Here is a 14,129-nt window from a genome sequence, read left to right as displayed (position 1 = left end):
TATATATATATATATATATATATATATATATATATAATGTCCCTACTTGGCAGATTTTCACCAATCATGGGGGTGTCAGGAACGTAATCCACGAGATAAGTGAGGGACTACTGTATGTATATATGATGTTAGCTCCAAAGCTAATAAAGATTAAAAGTTGATCATATTTGATCATTTTGACCCACATATTGTGCATATGGACTAATACGAAATATACCTTTTATTGTCCGAAGTAGTCCAGAGATACCTTTAAGACACCAGCAAAACTTAAAGGCAGTTGACCAAAATATGCTAAGTTTTAAAAGAAAGTTGTTGATTGTCTTTCGGAAATTTTAAGCCTTATTCATATTTTAGGGTTTTATGTATTTAAGTGGTTTGATGTGAAATATTTGAATTATAGGCATTGGGAACCTTCTATAAACTGTAATATAGGTAAGTAATAAGTATTGGCCCATATAAATAACTGGAAGGGTTTTGTTGTCAAAATCTATCACATAATACTATTTATAATTATTAAAGTGTTCATTTTTGGAGGCAAAACCAAACTGGCTTTAAAAGTTGACCATCAGAAGCCCTGAATTTTGAGAAAAAATCAGCATCAGAATTGGCCATTAAAAAACTACAGTACATATCAATCTACTTCTATATTTTACTGACAAACAAACCCCCACTAAGATATTTTGTCTGAAACCCAATTGAAGACCTAAAACCAAACTAAATATTCTGAAAATGTTATATTTCTTTGGAACAAAACGAAGACCCCCCCAACAGATTTTAGTTTTGGAATTAATACCCAATATTTTTTGGTTCCCTGTTTGTAAACACGTTTTAGAGTGCATTTTAAATTGAATTCACAGGAAAAGCAGAATAACTTTGAGAAACGTGCAGCAGAGGGACGAGCTGACCTTTGGTGGGGATCATCAGCTTGCAGGGAAGAGCCAGTGGAGTCATCGAGTGTTGGTAGACCAGAGCTGAGAGACAGCCTGCAAACATCAAGCACTCATTTGATTAATCTGGGATAGTCTACCAAATTATGGGCTCAACAGTTTGCACGTCACAGAAATAACAAACCCACCAAAGTAGGGCTCATTGGGACAACCCTTCAAACGGACGCCTTTAGAGCTCGTCTCAATCAGGAAGTGCCTTACCAGCTCGTTTGTTATGTCACCAACTAGCCAAGAAATTATAAAAATAAAACAGGGCAATGTAAGAACTTACTCAGATAAACTTCCAACTGAAATGGCCATGAAGTTTACCTTTTTTGTTCTGCTGGATGGTTGGTGGAGGGCAGGCCACTTTCATAGCCAGACCGTAGGCCCCGCGGAAAGAATGGCTGTCCCTGATGATGAACGCACCAGGCTCCCTGTCCTTCAACAGATTGATGGCTGAAAGAAGGAAGCAGGAAGAAAAAACAAAGAAGAAGTAACAAGAATATGCACTCAGTGGCTGTGTTTACTATCTAAATATCTTCAAAGTTTGAACTCTCACCTTGCTCTCTCGAGATATCTGGCTTGTACCAGAACTTGGACGTATCCTGGACAAACTTCACATTCATCTTAATGTCTGGATAACCATCTGTTTAGAACAAAATAAACAAGAAAAATACTTACTGTTTAGGACATAAACCAGCTGTGAGACGACTTAAAGAGAAACGTCTTCTGCGCCTCACCATATATAGACTTGGAAACGTCTGGGAGAGGATGCGTGCCAGACAGGTTTGGCGTACTGCCACCACTGGCAGGAGTCAGGTTCTTGTTGTCTGTCCTTTCTGCATCTCCACTGGACATATGTCTCTTCTCTGGAAGCTGTGGGGACACGGGGAAGGCAGGCGTGGGAGGCGGTTGGACGCTCCCCTGACGACTTGCAGCGCCCAGCTCGTCGGGCGTGCTGCGTCCGCTAGATGTTGTGCGGCGACCCATCAGCGGGCTTGGCGGGATGCCGGCCACTGCCATTTTAGAGTTTCGACCTATTAGAGGACTTGAGGGGACGCTGGTTGGAAGCGGGTGTCTGGCCAGAGAGGGGCTGCCTTGTCCTAAGCGTCTCTGGAGGGCGGGGCTAGGTGGCGTGTTGGTGGCCACAGTGCGATGGAGGGTGTTCGGACTGCCGGGGATGGTGTGGACACCCATGATGTCGACCTGGGAGCCCTCTGGGGAGGCAGTTCTGTGCGGGGCACCATCTGAAGAACTAGTTCTCCTTCTGAGCGCACAAAAATAAATATACACAACAGATTTTCTGATTTTCTTCATCATATTGAGTAAATAAAATACAGATAATATGCACAATATTTTTTTAAAAGTATCACTTATTGAGAATCTTAAGACAATGACTCTAATCTAACAATGCTTGACTAACACTGGTGGGGACAAGGTCTCACCTTATATTGTTTGTATAACAGATGACTACAAGACACACTTATTTTCTTCACAGAAAAGGATGTTTTGTTGTTGCCACAACACTCTACATATAAGAAGTTTCTTAAAGGAGATAACTAAAGGTTTTATCATGCTCAACTGAACTTGGTCAAGAAAGGGTGTGGGGTTGTGTCGGCTTACATGATTCTGCAATATTGCGTGGACATCGGGGCAATTCCCCTGGATTGGCAGACTGGTGTGGTGGTCCCCATATTCAAAAAGGGGGACCGTAGAGTGTGTTCCAACTACAGGGGGATCATGTTCTTAAGACTCCTGGTAAGGTCTATTTGAGAGTTCTGGAGAGGAGGGTCCATCGGATAGTCGAACCTCAGATTCAGGAGGAGCAGTGCAGTTTTCATCCTGGTCGTGGAACACTGGACCAGCTCTACACCCTCAACATGGTCCTGGAGAGTGCGTGGGAGTTTGCCCAACTAGTCTACATGTGCTTTGTGCACTTGGAGAATGCGTTCAACTGCATCCCTTGGGGAGCCCTGTGGGAGGTACTCCGGGAGTATGGGGTACCAGACCCTTTGATATGAACTGTTAGGTCCCTGTACGATCGGTGTCAGAGCTTGGTCCGCATTGCCGGCAGTCGGGTTCGTTCCCAGTGAGAGTTGGACTCCACCAAGGTTGCCCTTTGTCACCGATTCTGTTCATAACTTTTATGGACAAAATTTCTACGTGCAGCCAAGGTGTTGAGGGGATCTGTTTTGGTGGCCTTAGGATTGTTTCTCTGTTTTTTGCAAATGATGTGGTCCTATTGGCTTCATCAGGTCGTGATGTACAGCTTTCGCTTGAGCGGTTCACAGCCGAGTGTGACGCGGCCGGGATGAGGATCAGTTCCTCCAAATCCGAGGCCATGGTCTCAAGCCTGAAAAAGGTAGAGTGCCCTCTTTGGGTTGGGGAGGAGGCCCTGCCCCAAGTGGAGGAGTTTAAGTATCTTGGAATCTTGTTCACGAATGAGGGAAAAATGGAACGTGAGATCGATAGGCGGATAGGTGCAGCGTCGGCAGTGAAGCGGGCGCTGTACCAGTCTGTCGTGGTGAAGAGAGAGCTGAGTTAAAAGGCGAAGCTCTCAATTTATCAGTCTATCTACGTTCCTACCCTCATCTATGGTCATGAGCTTTGGGTTGTGACCGAAAGAACGAGATCACGAATACAGGCGGTCGAAAAGAGTTTTCTCCGCAGGGTGTCTGGGCTCTCCCTTAGAGATAGGGTGAGAAGCTTTGGCATCTGGGAGGGACTCAGAATAGAGCCACTGCTTTTCCATATCGAGAGGAGCCAGTTGAGGTGGCTCGGGAATCTGGTTAGGATGTCTCCTGGATGCCTCCCTGGTGAGGTGTTCCAGGCATGTCCCACCGGGAGAAGACGGATGGCTGGATGGATGATCATATGTGATCAATTTGATGTTTATTAGCTTTAGAGATAACACAAAAGCTGAGTCATTTCTTTGTGCCCCTCTTCTGTCAGTGAACTTTGGTTCAGATTAAAGCACTGACTAAATTGGTGTTGTGGGGTCTGGGGGTCTTCCCCATAAAATATTGAATAATGTATATGCCATTTCCTGCATTCTGGTGTATTTTAACGGGCTATTAAACATCTGTTTACCTATATATGTAAACACTTGATTTAATAACAAAAGTATGGTATAACTAGTAGCCTGACCAACAGCTCTCCATTTTGTGAATAGCTACTCTGCTTCTCTTTCACACATCCTACCCCCCCACCCCCACCCCCCACACCCAATTGCAATACCATAGCACTGAGCTAGCGATTTTTCTAAATTTGAGGGACACACCTCCCCTTCACGTATACAGTAATTGGTGCAACGCCTGTGTCAGACTGTCAATAATGTCCAAAATGAACCTTCAAGCTGAATGCTATTCACACTAAAGCAATCTGTCTACATAATTTACCCAGAATGCACTGCAGCATAAACAAAATGCCGATGTTTGTGTGTCATTAGCTATTGAAAATTATTAAGTATTTTTCAGTTTCCTTGTTTTTATATCTGAAGTAATTGTTTATCAACTAAGGTCTGTTGTTCCTGTAATGGTCAGCAGGGGGCCACTGACCATTACAGTTCCAATGTCAGAGATCCTTTTAGGATTAGATGCTCATTTAACAGACAGAGGTGAAGCAAAAATGACAGTGTTCAAAATGTTCAACTGTAGCAAGTAAAAGGGTGCAAAAAGAAGATCTACCTTATAGTGATCCTAAAAAATAAACACTTTGCTGATACAAAATATAAGCAAAGTTTAATATGGGAAAAAATGTTTCTTATTTTTTCTTAATGCATATCATTACTGTACTTCGTTACTGATTTACAAATTAAATTATAAACTCTATTGTTATTGGTGAAGACATTTGTAAATATAAACTTTTCCAAGATGCAAATTGTTTTTTTGTCTAATTTCTGTTGTATGTAAATTTATTAGGACACTGAAACAGAGACTGAAACAAACTGAAAATTTTCTTCTTCTTTTTTTAATGTAATTGCACAACAACTTAATAAAAAAAACATGATCAAGTAAATATCCTTTTCTGAAGATTGGACACAGTTTGCCAGGTTTCACATAGAAGCCTTTTACTAATTTGCATTTCACAATGTACTGTTAGTGATTGTCTTGCATTACAATAAGGAATACATATGGATATGAATAGGATTTATGATTTGGAACAGGTTTATTCTTTTGTATAGTGCTCTGAGAGGATGTCTGGTGTGAAATGACACTTCATAAATAGAATATTAGTGAAATTAAACCACTCACCCATCCGTGCTGTGAATGGGACTGTAGGAGGAAAGAGGAGCATTGGATGACTGTGCCCTTACGTTCCCAACACTGTGATTATCTGCAGAACCAACACAAAGAAACCAACACACATACACACAATCAAACGAAGGCTTGATGGTGATTCTAAATATAATTAGAAAGTTCCTGGCGAGACTTTGTGTGAGACTGCCATGTGGCGGCCATTTTAAAATGTTGTTGTTACATTACTATGTGTTGGGGTTCATTCACAGCTACCACCATACTAAATTTCAGCTCAATATGGCAAAAAATAAAATAAATAAAAATAATAATCTGAGTTTCAGTCATATTTTCGTTTAAACTATGGTGGCCATCTTGGATTTGTGATTTGGATTCAGTATGTGATAGGGAACATTCTCTAATATAACCACACCAAATTCAGCTCTATATGTGTAAGAATAGCTCAGTTAAAGCCATTTAAATTTTACATTGCTGACCATCTTGGATTTTTATTACATTTCAGTATTTATGGGGCATTGCTGTCAGCTACCACCACACCAATTTTCATCTTACTATCTCTAAAAATGGCTGATTTAACCATAACTCCTACAGCCACACCAGAAACACTGGTGAGAAGATGACAAAAATGCATATGTTTTGATATACAATATATATATGTGTCTTAAAAGATGTGTTGGTAGAAAGAATTTGATTGATGACAAAGTGAGTTTTCTTCAGAAACCTTTCCCCTCCAGGTCATGTGACCTCACTGTGGGCGTTAGAAGCTGTTCAGAGTTCTGTCAGTGTTTTCCAATTAGAAAAATGGCGTATTTGTTTGCAAATTACCTTGCCACGGTTACTTGAAATGCTAGTAAAAGTAATAGCACACATCACGGTGCCAGGCCAGTCGTTTTGATATAACATTTGTGGGGGTACACGTTGTGGTTTGGGTCGCATTAAAGTTGAAGGAAGAGCCAGACCCTTTTCGGGTGGATAATAATAGGAGGCTGCCTTACTAGGCCGTCCCTAACAAAAATAAAGAAAAAAACATAAGCGAAAGAGGAAAGAAGATGTACGGAAGAAAAAAAGACAAGGGGAAAACAGTTCAAAGAAATTACGCAGAAGAATACCATGAAGAAAGTAGAGACTCCTATTTTTAAAGAAGTAGGCAGGTCTTGGACAGGAAGAAAACAAGTCCCAGATTTTCTGCTTTTAATGGGGACAGCCTGGAAAGGCAGCAACCTATTATTATCCACCTGAAAAGGGTCTAGCTCTTCTATCAACTTTAATGTGGCTTGAACCACAATGTGTACCCCCACAAATGTTAAATCAAGGATATCGAGGTTGGACGCTTTGCCCCTCCTCTCCCTCTCTGCTTTGCTTTGCTGCTCTGCCTGTCTGTGAAACTGCTTCTGAGCCTCTTGCATATCTTCCGAACCATAATTATGGACTTGTTTTGATCAGTTGATCCCTCAACACAATTTACAACACTTCTTTGAAGAGAAGACAGGCTTTAGGCGAGACGATTTGCCCTGTTGGCATGCACGCAGCTGGATATCTCATCGACTTGATGATGTGTCTATCTCTGCTGCCATCTGTGGATTTTAAGGACGCATATTTAATTGGATTTTTGATAACTGGTTCCTGCTTTTTGGATTCGGCTAGTTGCTGGTTTTATCTACAAACAAGGAAGTCGTTGGCAGCAAATTTTGAACATGATCACGTTGATTGCCTTTATGATGGCTTGGTTCGTGCCTCGAGTACCCAGACTCAATGCTTTGGGCAGAATGGAACAGATCTCTGGGATTTTACTCAGTCACGTTCCATCGGTGTGGCCATGTAATTTGGACATGTCGGAACCGTTTGGACCAACACAGACTCAAGGTTGGTGTCATTAAGTTCTGCCTGTTCCCAAAACAACTGTATGTTTATCTGAATTCGGTTCCCCTGGCTGGCTTGAAGGCCACCTTATATGAATTTACCTGGAGAACATGTGATCTGATGCTCAACACTCCCTCCCTGAGGAATTTCCAACTGATCAACAAGAGGAAACCAGCTGAATAAACATTGTGTCATCATTTCAGGACTCTTGGATTCCCACAGGGGTTGTCCTTAGCCATTCCCCGACATCCCTCGAGAGCGTCCATGGACAATGCTCACCACTCTCATCGTCTCACCCCCTCTGCAGAATGTCTATGTCACTATGTGCTTGTTTGTGCGATGTGTTTTTTAATATTAGTTTTTCTTCTCAGCCAATAAGAAAGAGGCTGATAGGAATTTTTTCGCCTCCAATTCCTCCGTGTGTCCAGTTTCCCTACTTTTTGTCTGTCTAAACAGATCTCACTTGTAAATGAGTCTTCTAGGCTCAATGTGACTTATCTGTCTAAATAAAGGTTGAGTGAATGAAAAAAAAATGACACCGTGATGTGTGCTATTACATTTATTGGCCAACAAATCAGGTCATATGGACGGTTTCTTTTTTTGTTGAGATGTTTCGTCCTTTATCCAAACGTTTTCATCAGTCCGAGGAGCCACAACAAACTGAGTCCCACAAGCACATTCTTATAGTAGACCAATCAGTTTGATTGTGATAAGATGGTTTCTGGGGCCTGCTCTCTCTACCATCAACTCCTCTGAGGCAGCCATGGTCAAAGTGGTTCAAAACATCAAAGTCCATGCTCATTAATCCAAGTAGAAAATCCAACAAAGTTCAGTCATTTGGACAGTTTCTTTTATGTTGAGACGTTTCGTCCTTCATCCAAAGGACTTCATCAGTACAAGGAGTCACAACAAACTCAGTTCCACAAGCAGCATAGTGGACCAACCTGTTTGGTGGTGATAAGATGATAGGACAAAACGTCTCAACAAAAAAAGAAACCGTCCAGACCTGACTGAACTTTGTTGGATTTTTTTATCTGGATTATTGAGCATGAACGTTGATACTTTTATTGGCGTTTCAAGTTACCATGGCGATGTAATTCCCAAATAAAGACACAATTTTTTCATTTTAACAAACTACAAATCAGCCATTTTTAGAGATGCTGTGCATAAATTTGGTATCGTAGCTAAAAGTAATGCTCCATAAATACTAAATTCAAATAAAAAATTCAATATGGCCACCAAAGCTACATTAAAATGGCTTTAACTCAGCTATGTTTACACATACAGAACTGGAATTTGGTGAGGTTATAGCTGAGAACGTTCCCCATCACATACTGAATCCAAATCAAAACTCCAAGATGGCCACCATAGCTAAAAAAAAAATACTATAAGTCACTGATTTTTTTTTGCCACATTGAGCTGAAATTTGGTATGGTGGTAGCTGAGAGTGAACCCCAACACAAAGTGCTGTCAAAATACATTTTTAAAATGGCCACAATGTGACAGTCCTCGTCAGAGTTTCTCCAGGAACTTTCTAGTTTTATTTCATAGCCAGTAATTAATCACTTTTTACTTCTATTCATTCACAATTCATAGTTTTCATATCTGCATCACAGCAAACAATGAAATAAAAATGCATTGTTGAAGATTGTTTCATTGTATATTTTATTCCACGTGTCTTCCACTGTCACTAAATTAATTTGATGGTACTGACCAGATCCGACCTGCTGATGAGGCTTTAACCCCAAAGCCGACAGAGGCGTCTTCGTCAAACCTGGAGTGGAGTGAGCTGAAATGGGACAAAAGAAAACCAAGATTGGATGAACATAAAAGTGTTACTGCAACGTGGTAAAGATATGAACTGTAATATTGTTAAAAATATTTGTGGGTAAATTTAATTTTATTTTGAAATAATGTTTATATACAGCTAAACTAAACGGAAGCTTTAAACTTCCATTGTTTGGAGGTAGAATTATGGTTTGGGCTTCAGAGAACACCCTCATTAATGAAATGATCCATTTATAATTGTCGAAGGAACATTTATTGATGTCCGTTAGGTTCCTATCAGGTTTAAATTGCTTAACCACAGAAAACTGAACAAATATAAACAAAACCTGAAAAGTCAGGAAATGTGTTTGTTTGAATATTTGTCTGTTGTAAAAAAGCTTCTTGGCATAACTAAATAAATAAATATAAAACCCATAAACACGCTTTGCAACTGTATACAATTTATTATTACAAAACAGTAAGAAATCAACCAAACTTTATTTTTTTAACTTTTTTAACTAAGTTTAGATATTTTCCCCATTTATAAATGGGTTATTGTCTAGTTATTTGACTAACAAAGTCATATTAGTCATACAAAGTCATACTGGTTAACTGGACATCATTAACTTCACGCAGACTCTCTCACTGGTATATTTTCATCTTTAAATCACTTCTTGGTCTGTTGCCTTCATACATCTCCTCCTACATGTCTCTGCGTGAGTGCAGCTACAGCGTGCGCTCTCAGGCCATTATTACCTGCAGTGTTCCCTCAATGAGGACTGAACTAGGCAAAAGGGCCTTGTCCTACTCCGCTCCTGTTTCCTGGAATATCTTACAAAAAGATTTGAAGCTCTCGACCTTGACCTCTCTAAGTGTCTTTAAGAATCTGTTGGACACCTGGCAGGGTCCAATGCTGACATGTTCCTGTTTTTAGTTTTCTACATTCGCCTTAGAATCTAGCTGTTTTTTGTTTTGTTACCTTTTCCTTTTAGCCATCCTATTTGTTAAAAAAACAAAACAAAACAAAAAAACTGTAGTATGCTTTTTTATAACTGTTTATTGTTGTTGCTGTTGTCCATTGTTGTCATCTTTCTTTGTTGAAATCAGGTCTCTCTTGTAAATGAGTCCTCGAGGCTCAATGGGATTTACCTGTATAAATAAAGGTTGATTGATATTGTCATATTTACACAGATTTAATGGCATTCAGAAATAAAATCCACGACCCTAAAGCTTGTTTTGACTTCGCTTAGGATTTGTGAAAAATTCAAGGATGCATTAAAATCAAATGTTAAAAAGTTTATTAAAATTTAAAAGTATATGCTGACAGAGAAGTAAAAGTAAACTACAAAGTTCCCGGAAACTTTGACGGGGACTACCTATTTATTATTAGATTATTAATAATAATAATATATATTAACATAAAAAATAATTATTAATAATAATTAATACTAATGATCAATTGTTAATACTGATAATTATAATATATTGATAATTAATTTATTGGTATCAAAATATTATTAATGATTAATCATTAATATCAATATATTCATACTAACCATTACTATTAATGATTAATATTAATAATTATTAATATTTATCATTATTAACATCGACAATAAATAATTAATGTTAATTATTATTATTACTAATTTATAATAGGAGATAATAAGTAATAATAGGTGCCTTACATGCATTGCATAATGCACTGCCTTCCTTGCATGTTGAACCAAATTGGCTCCATACGTTACTCAGTTTCTGTGAAGAGTTTTCTCCTATTCATTTCCTGTGGGAAATTTGGCATCTTTATTAGCAAAATATGTCCTTGTGGTAATTGCGAATGCCAATAAAAGTAATAGCAAACTTCCCTAAGCCGGGCTAGTCATTTTGATATAACTTTTGTTGGGGGCCACATTGCGGTTTGGGCCGCATTAAAGTTGAAAAAGATATGCTTGTCAGGTGTAGAATAATAGTGGGCAGTCACCAACTAATTCCTGGAGTTGGTGAAATATTGCATATTTGTTCGCAAATTATGTCGCAATGGTAACTTGAAATGCCAATAAAAGTAATAGTACACATCACGGGGCTGAGTAGGTCGTTTTGATGTAAATTTTGTGGGGTAGACATTGTGGTTCAGATCACATTAATGGAGATAGAAATGTAGACACACTTCTGAGGTGTAGAATAATAGATGCCTGCCATTTGCATGGCAGTCCCCAAATACAAATCAAAAAGGGGTTGTAAAAACGTTTACGAGTATTGTACTACTGAGCCTCATTTAGACTTGTCTTGAGGAATATTCACTGACGTTGAATCAGCCTGTCATTTTATTTTTCACTTCCATATTGAGTATGAATCCAAATCCAGATCTCCATTGTGTAATAATTTTGATTTACATTGATAATTTTTGTTATTTTCTTCTCAATTATTTCCACTGTGCTAATAATAAAGTTTGTCAATGAGAATATTTAATTAAATGAGGCCTAAGATGTGATATTTTAAAGTTCCCTTTAATTTTGTGAGCAGTGTATATAGATATATAAATCTATGGAAACACACAAACACCCACCCACGGTATATATTCAATAATTGAATATCACGCCATCAGCAAAATATAAATTGACTCTGGGGAATTTACAGGCTTAAAACCCAAATAATGTGAAGGACAAGCCATAATTCTGCAAATAATGTCCTGCAAGTAAAAAACAAGCAATAAATTCACCATGAGTTTAAAGAAAAATCAGCATGTACAGTACATGTGTTTGTCTGTTTGCACCAATGAAAAGATTTACCATGACGTATGTTTTTAAAACTGGATGTAAAAAAGTTTAGCAGGAGCTGGATTCAAAATGGTCCATTTATGCAAACTGTATCCCACAGACCTTGTGGAGAGTGTCTCATCTTTACCCTAATGGATTTATGAATATATCGAAAATTAATTAAAAAAGAAAACAACATTAAAAAAACAACCACAGAACAAAGTTATAGGACAGAATTAGTACCAGATCTACAGTAAACATTGAATTGTCCATAGATCATGCAGGTGTGTTGCTCCTGTGTATTTAGAAGTAAATTAACATATCGTAAAGTTCTGTGTAAACGTCTTCTCTGATTTGGTTTTGCAGAGAAAACAAACGTCATTATGATGGATCATCATCCCTGGAAAAGGAAAACAGGATTTGCACACAGCTGCAATACGTTTCCCTTTTGTACCCTTAGGAGACAGGTGACACTTGACTTGCTCGAGCTAAATCACAGTTTGTTTAGAGCAAGTTAAAAGTGATTTTTTTACACATACTTAGAACACACATGGTATTTTACCACCACCAGAGCTCAATTACAACAAACCTGACTTCAAATGTGTGCATTGATGTGCCAAATCATCAGATAACTCTTACAGCATATTTGTTTTGAAGTAGTTTTTTCATTCCACCTTTATTTAGACAGATAAGTCACAATGAGCCCTGTGATGAACTTGCGACCCGTCCAGGGTGTACCCCGCCCTTCGTACAGTGATTGCTGGACATGGGCACCGGCGACCCCCGTGACCCAAAACGGAAGAAGTGGGTAAAAGATAATGGATGGATGGATGGAAGTCACATTGAGCCTAGAAGACTCATTTACAAGTGAGATCTGTTTAGACAGACAAAAAGTAGTGAAACTGGACACGTAGGAATTGGAGGCGAAAAAATTCCTGTCAGACCTTTTCTTCTTGCCTGAGAAGAAAAACTCTGATATTAAAAAAACACCTCGCACAAACAAACAAATAGTGATGTAGACATTCTGCAAAGGGGGGAGATGACGAGAGCGGTGAGCATGTCCGTAGATGCTCTCGAGGGCACTGTAAGAGTTCTGATAAAGATGGAATAATCCCCCAATGTCCTCTGGTGAGATCCGTAAACATTCTCGAGGGATGTCAAGGAATGGCCAAGAATAATGTCTATGAGAATCCCAGAGTCCTGAAATGATGGTGCAATGCTTATTCAGCTGGTTTTCTCTGGTTATCAGTTGGAAATTCCTTGGGGGGGGGGGGGGGGGCGTCAGATCACATGTTCTCCAGGCTAATTCAGATAAGGTGGCCTTCAAGGCCAGCCAGGAGAGCCAAATTCAGATAAACACACAGTTGTTTTGGGGACAGGCAGAACTTAATGACATCTGCCTTGAGTCTGTGTTGGTCCACTCGGTTCCGAAATGTCCAAATTACATGGCCACATCGATGGAATGTGCCTGAGTAAAATCCCAGAGATCTGTTCCATTCTGCCCAAAGCATTTGAGTCTGGGTACTCGAGGCACGAACCAAGCCATCATAAAGGCAAGCAGCGTGATCCAGTCCAAATTTGCTGCAGACGACTTCCTTGATTGTTGATAAAACCAGCAACCAGCCGAATCCAAAAAGCAGGAACCAGTTATTGTAAATCCAATTAAATATGTGTCCTTAAAATCCACAAGTGGCAGCAGAGATAGATACGTCATCAAGTGTTCCAAGTCGATGAGATATCCAGCTGCGTGCATGCCAACAGGGCAAATTGGCTCGCCTAAAGCCTGTCTTTTCTTTAAAGAAATGTTATCAATTATGTTGAGGGACCAACTGATCAAAACAAGTCCATAATTATGGTTCGGAAGAAATACAAGAGAGGCTCAGAAGCAGTTTCACAGACAGACAGAGCAGCAAAGCAAAGCGGAGAGGGAGAGGAGGGATGAAACGTCTGATCTCAGCAAGAGCAAGTGGTGAAGTGAAGTTTTATGCCTGTAACATGACTTTTATTAGATGGTGTGGTAAATGCACACAAATATTTACAGCAATGTATTAAATACTTTGAGCATGCATCAGGATATTAAATACTTGCTTCCACAGCTGCTCTTTTTAAATGTGAACACCCTTTGTTCCAGTCTGATTTAATTACAGTTATCTCCCAGGTTGTGTACAATGGAGATTTTCACAAAGTGAAAGTGGGGTAATTTTACATGTTTATTATATGCTAAAACTGATTTAATGTTTTGCTGTAATGGTAACAGAACTGTGATCCCAATGCACAAAAAACAAGTTATATGAAGTTGTTTATTTTAGGCAAAGCAACCAAATTTACTTATGTTCAAACCCTCACTTAGTGGATTTCTATGAAATCTTGGACAATAGTGGTACTTGTTTAAAAAGAAAAACTCCAGAGGAGGGACAGTGGGTGTATTGTTAGAAGGACGTTAGTAATGCAGCTGCCAGGAAAAAGACAAGAAGGAGATATATGGATGCAGTTAGAGAGGACATGGAGGTAGTTGGCGTGAGGACAGAGGATGCAGAGGACAGAGATGGAGGAGGATGACT

General features: G+C 39.3%; 1 protein-coding gene across 1 annotated transcript in view; it reads right to left on the bottom strand.

Moving 5' to 3' along the window:
• The window catches only part of tns1a (tensin 1a), a gene marked incomplete in the record, with an annotated part of 316,275 nt that overhangs the window by 21,457 nt on the left and 280,689 nt on the right, over window positions 1-14,129 (bottom strand). Inside the window, 7 exon segments of the mRNA XM_037696307.1 lie at window positions 906-983; window positions 1,076-1,171; window positions 1,257-1,385; window positions 1,489-1,575; window positions 1,670-2,196; window positions 5,183-5,264; window positions 8,760-8,834. Coding sequence (XP_037552235.1) covers window positions 906-983; window positions 1,076-1,171; window positions 1,257-1,385; window positions 1,489-1,575; window positions 1,670-2,196; window positions 5,183-5,264; window positions 8,760-8,834 — 1,074 coding nt within the window.

This window comes from Nematolebias whitei, chromosome 23, assembly GCF_014905685.2.
Source record: "Nematolebias whitei isolate Nwh7 chromosome 23, NemWhi1, whole genome shotgun sequence".
Lineage (NCBI taxonomy): Eukaryota > Metazoa > Chordata > Actinopteri > Cyprinodontiformes > Rivulidae > Nematolebias > Nematolebias whitei.
This window is presented reverse-complemented; position numbering and strand designations above follow the sequence as displayed.